The 10,250-nt window shown below is 42.2% G+C and overlaps 1 protein-coding gene across 5 annotated transcripts in view; it reads right to left on the reverse strand.

Annotated features, from left to right (window-relative positions):
• Positions 1-8,992, reverse strand: part of LOC140500928 (nuclear transport factor 2-like) — a 28,426-nt gene extending 19,434 nt beyond the window's left edge. Inside the window, exons 1-2 of one of the 5 annotated variants that reach the window (XM_072604010.1) lie at positions 8,889-8,992; positions 2,397-2,509 (exon numbers count right to left, since the gene is read on the reverse strand). In XM_072604010.1, the coding sequence (XP_072460111.1) occupies positions 2,397-2,495 (99 nt within the window). In that variant the 5' untranslated portion in view covers positions 2,496-2,509; positions 8,889-8,992. Of the gene's footprint in view, positions 1-2,396; positions 2,510-7,234; positions 7,365-7,835; positions 7,921-8,223; positions 8,326-8,888 lie in introns of those variants that run through there. The other 4 variants (XM_072604014.1, XM_072604012.1, XM_072604011.1 and 1 more) reach the window with 4 other exon arrangements.
• Between the last annotated feature and the right edge of the window lie 1,258 nt (positions 8,993-10,250).

Consider the following 10,250-nt stretch of genomic DNA (forward strand, 5'->3'; position numbering starts at 1 on the left):
GAAGATGCAACTCCCTTCTTGTAAGGCTAATGATCATGTACACTTACTCCTCCCTAAGGTGTAAAATGATTATGAATATTGTGATTTCAGAAGATCTATAGAATTATTGAAATGAACCCTGGGTTGAGTCAAAATGGCTAGTTTCTGATCCCAGCTCTTCCACTCTAGCTACATGAAATTGGACATGTCATTCCAACTTTTTGAGTCTTTGTTTCCCTATCATAGACTTTAATAACACTTGCTCACTTCACTTGGCTATTGTGGCAACTGAGATAATGTGAAAGTTTTCATAACTGGTAAAGATTGCAAAGAAGTTGATAGTCATAGATATATAGAAGCTGTCTATTCAAAATGCTTATGGTAAACTTAAGTTATTTATTAAATGACAGGGAGAGAGGTGATAGGAATAATAGAAAATATGAAAATCCAAAAGAAGAAACTGGATTTCAAAACTATAACAAGTGTTTTGTTTTGTTTAATCATAAAGGTAATGGAATGGGCAAAACAAATCTGTTTCTCACCAGTAGGCTAGAACTAAACATTCAAAAGGAGTTCACTCTTCATATTGGCAAACGACCAAAAAAAGGAAAACTGACACATGTTGGAGGGGCTGAAGGAAAATAGGTACATCAGAGTACTACTGGTTGAGCTATGAACGATCTAGCCATTCTGGAAAATAATTTGGTACTGATCACCCCACGCCCCCAAATACTAAACTGCGTATACATGTTGACACAAAAATACCACTCATATGTCTATACCCAAAAGAGATAAAAGAAAAAGGGAAAAAGGGAAAGGACTCATATGTACAAAAATACTTATAGTAGCTCTCTTTTTTTTGTGGTGTTAAAGAACTGGATATTGAGGGATCTCTTATTAATTGGGAAATGACTCAACAAGTTATAATATGTATATATGCGATGGAATGTTATTATGCTATAAGAAATAATGGAGGGGATAGTTTCAGAAAAACCACTTGGATTAGATGAAATCAAGGAAAATTTGTATGAACTGATGCAGAATGAAGTGACCAAAGTTGGCAGAACAATAATATAGTAATATTGCAAATATAGTAGTATATGTATACTATAAACATATGGTATATATATACATATATAATACACATATAATAGTAATATTGGAAAGACAACAATTTTGGAAGACTGAGAAACTCTGATCAACACATTATCAACCATAATTCTAGAGCACTCAAAAGAAACATGTTATCCTGATAGACAGAAATGATGGATTCAGAGATTGAGACATATCTATATATCTATTTATCTGCATCTATCTATCATGTTCAAATATATAGATAAATATTGATGGATAGGTATATCTATACCTAGTGATATATATGGATAGATTGATAGGCACACCTATCTATCAATATCTGTTTATCTATTTGAGCATGGTCAATGAGAGAATTTGTTTTGTCTGACTATATATATATATATACATATATATTTGTAGCAAGGGTTTTATTTTCTTTGTTTTCTCCACTGGTGGACAGGGGAGGTAGAGAGGAAAAAATGTGGATCTGAAAATAAAATTTAATCCAAATGGAAAAAAAGAAAGAAGCTTAATTATTTAAAAAGACATTAGTTACTTTAAGTTTTAAGAACTTTATTTCCCTTCTTAGCTTTTTATTTAGCTAGAGTATAACTCTCTCAATAACAGTGTTTGGTTGGGAGGAATATAGTGAGGGGAGGGCAGTTGGCTGGCAGGTCATTACTAAATATTTCCTTACGGAAAGGGCAGCTGATCATATAAAACCCTAGTCAAGAGTATCAGAACCCTATGATTGCTGGGGGTAGAGGAAAGTAAACCCCATATATTTTCTTTTTACATTGTCCTCAGTACCTATGTACAGATATTTGCCAGAACTAGGCAGCTTCCAAGAGCTGTGAGCTTATATGAGACACTAAAAACTTGAAAAATTAAAAATCAAGTTAATTCCTACTTCACTCACAACCAACTAATCATTTCTTTGCATTTCAGTTCCCTAGACCAAATGCATAGTATGAGACTTTGTTATTTATTAACTGAGAACATCTACAATAATTGATTCCTTTCTCCCCACTTTTTATAAACTTCCCACCCCCCTCATCCCCATCCCAATGGAAAACAGAAAAAGTAAGACACATGTAAATAGCTCTGCTGTAGGATATCAAACATAGCAATGGACCAAAAAATTAAGAGTCATATAGTTTGAGAGGAAGTGTTCTCTGTTCATGTGTACATTTATTTTAAAAATGTTACTTTCATAAAGAATTTTCTGTCAGTTTATAAAGTGCACTAAGCCCACTAGTCCCCAAAATAAACTTTGTCACTCACGCAGATCAACAATGAAGAAGGAAAAAAAATAGTTTAATCACATTCAAATTGGTACCTACATATAGAGCACTTAGTTGTACCCTGTCAGCATCAAAGTGGCGGTAATAGAGATGCACAAAACTTGCTCCAACTTGCTCCCACATAGGACTTTCAGTCATTTTTCATTCACTGCCTGTCAAAGAAGAAAAGACTACTTTAAAGACCTTGTGCCAACAACACAAAATGCTAACATATTGGTAAGATTGCTGGAAAATGCAGACAAATTTTTAAGACAAAAGGAAAGGGGAAACGTTCTTTCTTCCACAGTAAGCAGTGGGAGCACTACATGCTGAGTAAATGATTTCCTATGAAAACAGTTATATATCAATTCATTTCCTACTTACCATGCTATTCAGGACCCACCACAGGAATTCATTAAAAATAAAGTGACAGGCCACATGCAGAGCCTATATATAAACTCACAAAAGAGTTTTTTTTAAAAAGGCAGAGGAGAAAAGCGAAAGAGCAGAGCATAGAAATTTCAATGAAATTTTTCCACCACCAAACTTACAGAAGATACCAAGTTGAACATGAGAATAAAAATAAAAGTTCTGAAACATAACTCATACCCACAATCTTTTAAAAGAATCAGAGGTAACCACAGGGATAGAAACTAGTCTTCAGGGATTACCTTTTAAAAAAGAAAATCAGGAAGTCAAAGTGTAACTAGAATATCTGCTGATTTTAACATGTTAAATGTAACCAAGATATTAGGTTCAGATTGGACTAGCAATGGGAAGACCTAAGTTTAAATCTTGGCTTCTATTTGCTAGTTAAGTGACCTCAAGGAAGTCATTTTTAACCTCTCTGACCCTTTTGCCTCATCTGTAAAGTGAGACTACTCAGAACCCTCAACTACCTAACCTGCCAGGATTGTTGTAGGGCTCAGATAATGTGACTGCATTTTCTTAACAGTCATTTATTAAGCACCTTCCAGGTTACAGGCACTGAGGAATATAAATCCAAAGAATGAAGCAATCTCTACTCTCAAGTTTACATTCAAATAGGGGAGACCTATAACACACAGACATACGCAACACACACACACACACACACACACACACACACACACGGGAGAGAGAGCATGAGACAGCAAGAGAGAGCAAAAGCTAGAGTGAGAGCGAGAAAGAGAGAGAGACAGAGGGAGAGAGAGCGTATAAATATAAAATAAATAAATTAATAAATACAAGTACATGAAAAATGGTTAAATACAAATTAGTTTGGGAAAGAAATAACTATCAGTTCAGGCCCTCATCACCATTCACTTAGATTACTTCAACATTCCACTCCAATCCATCTTACACACTACTGCCAAAGCAGAGCAGAATTCTTATGTGTAGATCTGACTATGTGTTACCCCCTGCTCAGCAGTCTCTAGGATAAAATATAAACTCCTCTGTTTAGCTTTTAAAGTCATACACAACCCAGCCCCAACCTACCTTTCTCATCTCTTTGGACATTCCCTCCCCTCACTCCACCTTCCTGCACTCTCCAATTCAGCCAAATTAATCTCCTCTCTGCTCTTTAAGTACCACAAACCATCTCCCATCTCTCTGCATTTGCACTTGCCATCCCCCATACTTGGAATGCACTAGCTCCTTAAATCTATCCCACAGACTTCCTCACTTCCTTTAGGATATATAAAGGGAGCACCATTTTCTGCATGAAGTCTTTCCCAGTTTCCTCCCAACCCTAATTGCTAGTGACCTCCTTCCCAAACTTCCCTGTATTTAACCACTTTCTATTTCTACTGTGTATGCAGTGTTTATATACGCTCTTATTGTCTCCTCAGTTAGAATATAGGTTCTTTAAAGGTAGGAACTATTTCATTCATTGTCCTTATATTCCAGCACCTAGCACAGTGACTTGCATATAGCAGGCCTTAAATAAATATATGCTTTTTGTTGATCGATTAATCCTTTTTGCCTGGGATTTCTGAATAAATTATATAAACGAAATGGCAAACAGGTAACAATATGGTTTTTTAAAAAAAGGGCAAAGGTAGAGATTTTCATCCTTTGCCAATTTGGGGCATTTTTAAATAACCTGGTCTTATGGGCCACCTTTAGGGTATAGTGAGGATTAGAAAGTAATTTTCTGAATACTATAAAAATCCTGTTTAAGTGTTATAAGTCAACTTCTCCCTCCTCTGAGGCAAGTGGCCCTAGACCCCATCAAGGGTGCCTAGAGGGCTCCAGATAGAGCTGTCACCAAGCCAGCATGTCTTCCCTGTTCCACACCCATAGTCCACTCACCATTCTTCCTATCAGTTGCCTCTTCTTCTTTTCCTCTTCTGGCCAGACTAACCATCTCACACATCTCCACCCATGCCAAATGAAACCCAGAATACCCTCTCCACTCTGACCCCTTAAATTTATCACCTCTCCCTCCCTTTCCAATGGGAGTGGGTCACTCTTGTGAGACATCCAAAGGACCATATGCTTTTTCACTCACCCTGTAACAGTTCCTTCCTTCCTTCCATCCTTCCATCCTTCCTTCCTTCTTTCCTTCCTTCCTTCCTTCCTTCCTTCCTTCCTTCCTTCCTTCCTTCCTTCCTTCCTTGCTTCCTTCCTTCCCTCCCTCCCTCGTCTTCCCAGAGTAAAGCTCCTTGAGGACAAGTACTGTTATCACATCTCCCATGTGCTTCTTTTTCTATGTGTATCCCCAGCACTTAATACTTAATAAATGTCTTTTAATTCATTCATTCAAAGCCAGTTACATAGCTGAAAAACTCTACTTTCCTGAGAGCTTAGTGATTTGGGGCCAACCCCAACTAATATTTATAGAATGCTATATTAAATGCTCCTCAACCTAAATCCCACTCTGATGACGTATAGTATGAATGTATTCCAGGTCTCTGTCCTGGGCCATCTCCTTTTTATCTGACAATAGTATGAGATTAGATTGGGGGTGGGGGTCAGGATAGAAGATGCTATTGCAATCTTCTAGGTGAAAGGTAATGATTAACCGCACTGGGATAGTGGCAGGAAGGGAAAAGACGAGATAGGTGTGAGACAAATTGTGTTAATCCAGCAGCCTGGAAAACTCTTCAGTAAACATCCAGTGCTGAACTATATTAAATTCAGTAAACAAAAATGTAATAAAGGGTCCTTTTGATCTTTATTTTTTAAATAGCTCCCCAGGCCCTCTCCCAACCTTGTAGTGGGGGAGCTCATATTTGCCTACACAGAGAAAGGAAGGAGAAATATCCCGTAGGCACACTGTGTTTCTTGACCTGACTCTAGCTTCCCCTCCCTCTCCCCCGCATTGACTTTAGAACATTTTTTTCCATTCAAACTAAGAGCCACATGGTTAAGGCAGCATTGTTAGTGGGGGAAGCCCTATATTTAAAAGACCTTAATTTTTATTCCAGGTCTGATACTTAATCCTAGTCTAAGTTCTTTTTTAATCTTTAAAATGGGGATAATACCACTTGCACAACCTACCTCGCTAGCTGTAAAGAAAACACTTTGTATCTTAAAGCAATACACACATATGAATTAATATTAATAATTCCTCAGATGAGAAGTAACAAGTTTTCAGTAAGGAAATTAAACCTTGAAGTTTGGAGGTTTCAATTATAGTTGCTACAATGTTAAATATAACACTTTCAGTGTTACCAGACATCTCTTAAGTTTTCATAAATTAGTCCAATTAATAGAAATGGAAGCAAATACTGCTTTTTTAAATTCTGTTTCTTCCCCCTCCTCTCATATGAAGAACTATTTAAAAATGTCTAAACACATGTCCCTTCACTGCAGTCATATGAGGTCTCATCATAGCTGGGATTTGATTCTGGGAATAGAAAGAATAATTCAATCTATCAACAAGCATTTACTAAATGCTTATCATGTGTCAGGCACTGTGCCAAGGACCTGAGATAAAAAGAATGGCAGAAATGCAAAAAACAGGCATTGCTCTCAAGGATCCTGTGTGCTACTCAGAGTGAAGATAGCACTTGCTGATCTCCATAAGTGGAAGTAGTTTCCACATTAAGAACTTCCTACACTGATGAAATCGCAAATTCAGACCAAGTTATAAATTAAAGCGCTTTATTATATTATTATTGTTATTCTCAAAGACTGTCTGCCAAGCACAAATTCTAGCAAGTCCTATCCAAGTAGTATGGATCTGAGCACAGTTCTGGTTATGATTTGTAAAGTGCAGAAGTAGGAAATGATAAAATCACAGTTTTAATATCCTCTGAAAACACACACATGCAAAACGAATCTTTGTGGGTTGACAAACAACTTTTATCCACCTTTAGCAAAGAACTAATTTAGCCTATTTAATTTTGGGTTACAGTACAAGTTCTATCGGTTTTTTTCACAGGATTTGGTCTGGGCAAAGCAAAGAAAACATTTGAAAAGAAGGAAGAAATTTGGGCCACATAAAGCTGTATTACTATATGAGTGCCTCTAACCTCAATCTTGGGGTCTTTTGAACCCTAGGAAAGGAAGGTGTCTGAAGCTGGAGGTGCCAATTAGGTGAGGAAAAAGAATCTTTCCATTCCAAATGTTTCTTGCTTCCTTTGTAGCCTACAAATTGCACCTCAGAAAGCTGCCTTCAGCCATACCAAAATAAGGTCCCATTATAGTGTTACAAGCTCACCCTATTACAAGTAACCCAACTTGGAGGGTTACCTCCGAGAGACCAAAAAGGCTCCGTCCGTCGCAGGAGAACTGGGCAAGGCAAGCTTCTTACACCAGCTCCATGATCCAGCCTCACCTCCAGCTCTTCGGGCCACCTCCCTTCCCAAGAGGAAAAACCAAACCTCCTCTCTCCCTTGGACCTAAGCAGCAGTAGCCATAGCCCCCGAATCCCGGGATTAAAAAAAAAAAGCGGAGCAAGAGAGTACCTGTACCTCGTCTTTGGCCGCAATGAGAGATGAAGATGAGAGGTCGACCTTGGATTCCTAGCTTAAAACTTTTTGCAGCACCGATTCTCTGCGGGTTTCCCCCCTCCTCCCTACTGCCCTCCCCCCGCCCCCGCCCCCACGCCCCAGTCAGAAATAGCCGCAGGAAAAGCTTGCACAACCGCCCCCGCAGCCCTCACTTTGGGGCATTCCAAAAAGGTTCGGTCCCTCTTCGCCATCTCCTCCACTTTCCCTTCTCCTCCGAAGTACCTCAAATTACAAAGTGGGTTTTTCTTTCTTTTCTTATCCCCTACTCCAAAAGGCAATCTAATATCAGCACCTGCCCTCCCGCCTCCGAAACCCCTGCGCCCTCCCAGTCCTAACACACTTTCCAGCGCCCAGAATTGGGCTACCCTCAGAAGCTGTGTTAGGGGACAAGCCCTTCCCTGGCCGTGCGCACACCTGCACGTCACCTACAGCAGCTGTAGCAGTGCCCCTAACACCTCCCTCACCGCCTCCGCCTCCTCCCCCTCCAGAGGCTGGGGACATCTAGACAGTGGCTCTCCTGCGTACGAGACTCTTTCCTAGCAAGAGGGATACATACACGATATGCATTTTTCATGTCCCCACTGTCCCGCTCCCAGGTAGTAGAGACGGTAGCTCGGTGGGGGGCCTGCTAGGAGGTGAACAATTATGCTCCAACCTCCCCCCACGCCTGGGGCAAACGGGCAATACTTCTATTGCTGCTAGGACCAAGGAGGGCTTCAGCCGCACTCCATTTCTCCTTAGCTTTGGTGACAAGCCCCCACGCCCAAATCCTAATCCTCTGTACACACAACACACACCCAAACACACCCACTATGACGCGCGTGCGCACGCATACACACACACACACACACACACACACACACACACACACACACACACACACGCACACACACATTCCCCCTTCTCCAGAATCTGCAAATGGCCCCCTCCCCAGATGATCATACTTGCTCAAGTGTCTCATTCTTCTCTTCTTACCCAGCCCTTCAGATGCAGACCCCCGAGAGCGGCGCTCCATCCTTCTCTGCACCTCGGCCGCCCCCCGACCCCTTCTTTTCAACCCTTTCCCCCAAAGCACACACGTGCGGCGGGGCTGCAGTGCCCTCGAACCACGCCCTCCGCACCCCGCTCTCTGCAGCACGCGGTACAACTCTCCAGCCGCTGCAGAGATGCCGCTCCACCACCGCCTCCTCCTCCAGCTCCAGGGAAAATGAGTGCCTCGAGTCTGGCTGCCTTCCCCAGCCGCAAAAGGCTTCACTTTCCCGTGAGCAAGGCGGGCAGCCGCTGCGGGGGACTGACTCTACAGCCCAGGTCGCTGCCTGGACATCTCCAAGTCCTTAGCATCCCACTGCTTTATGAGGGATAAAGAAATGAACTCCCTCGTCGCGCTACGACCTATTCGGTTTCCGACGCAAAGTTGATTCCTTTGCAGCTTCTGGTCCAACTTTGGGACGATTGGAAAGGAAAAAACAAAACCCAAACCCACACCCTTGCATCGCCGCGATTTTCGTGGGTGCTGCCTCTTGCGCCGTTCCGGCTCAAACTTCCAGACCCACATCCTCTCCTATAGCTCCCACCCTAAGATGCTTCCCCCAGCACCCCATCTTCTTACCTGCCGCACTGGAGCGGAGAAGTCAGGGAAGCTAAAAAGAAAATCGTGCAGGAGTAGCGGCAAGACCTTGTTGGGTAGTACCCCCCTCCCGGGCGCCGGGTGGCCGGTAGGTGGCGCTGCCCAGGTGGCCTTGGGACTCCCGGACCAAGAGCCGTAGCAGAGAAAGCAGCCTTGACGGTGGCTGTCTGAACCCTATGCCTTGTCTCTGGACAGGGGTGCGAAATATTTCCAGAATGCAGCGAGGTGTACAAGAGCCTGGGGAGGGGGTGGTGGTGGCAGTTCCCTGAGCTTTCTCCCAGCCCCCGTAGGAATCCTCATAAAAACTCCCTCACTAGGTCGTGCTCCCCCACGCGTGAACTGGAGGTTAAGGAGCATGATTAATGAAATCGGAGCAGCGTTTGAAGTAGATTTGCAGGGGCGTGCGGAGGAGAGAGATGGGAGGGGGCAGTGGCGAGCTGGAGATGCCCGCTTAGGGTGGAGAGGAGGTGGCGGAGGATGAGCGTCCCCAATTAATTTGTTTGCCAATATGTGCCAGTTACTTTGATCTGATGGAAAAAGTGGTTCTTGTTGGGGGGTGGGGTGGGGAGAGAGAGAGAGGGAGGGAGGGACGGAGGGAGGGACGGAGAGAGAGAGAGAGAGAGAGAGAGAGAGAGAGAGAGAGAGAGAGAGAGAGAGAGAGAGAGAGAGAGAGAGAGAGAGAGAGAGAATGAATATAATGAACAGTGGGCTAAAAATAAGTGGAAAGACCAGACGTTTGGGTTTCCAGTATGGTTTTGAATCTGCACTCTGTTTAGTTGTGTGACCTTGGGGGAGGGGGAACACATTCCACTTTATTAGTTTCAATTTCCTTGTGAGTAATCTGTGGGCTTTGAACTTCGTCTCATCACACTCTAAAAATCCTTTGATGTTAAGTGGTGCATATTTATCTGTAGGAAATATAAAGACTAGGGCATCTGTGGAACGAAACCTGCTTTGAGACTGACAACCCCAAGATTACTCAAGAGATTTTTAAATGGGGTTATGGTTTTTCAGGCTTCTCAGCTTTAAAACGTCCTGTAAGATCTATAATTTGACCCATAAACATTCTGATTAGCAAGGTATCCTGGAAAACAGCAGCTCTGGAGTGAGAGATGTGGATCCAAATCCTGCCACTTGTGTGACCTTGGGTGAATCACTTAGCCCCTCAGTGTCCCAGTTTCCTCCTCTGCAAAATGAAAGAATTGAAAGAGCTTACTCCTATGATCCTAACTAAAAATGCTTTAACAACTCAGGATGATCTCAGCATCTACAAGAGGACCAGAGCACACAGTTGCATATCCTCATCTGTAAAATAAGGATTATCTCATATAACACCTACCATTC

The sequence above is a fragment of the Notamacropus eugenii genome, chromosome 4 (genome assembly GCF_028372415.1).
Source record: "Notamacropus eugenii isolate mMacEug1 chromosome 4, mMacEug1.pri_v2, whole genome shotgun sequence".
In the NCBI taxonomy this organism is placed as follows: Eukaryota; Metazoa; Chordata; class Mammalia; order Diprotodontia; family Macropodidae; genus Notamacropus; species Notamacropus eugenii.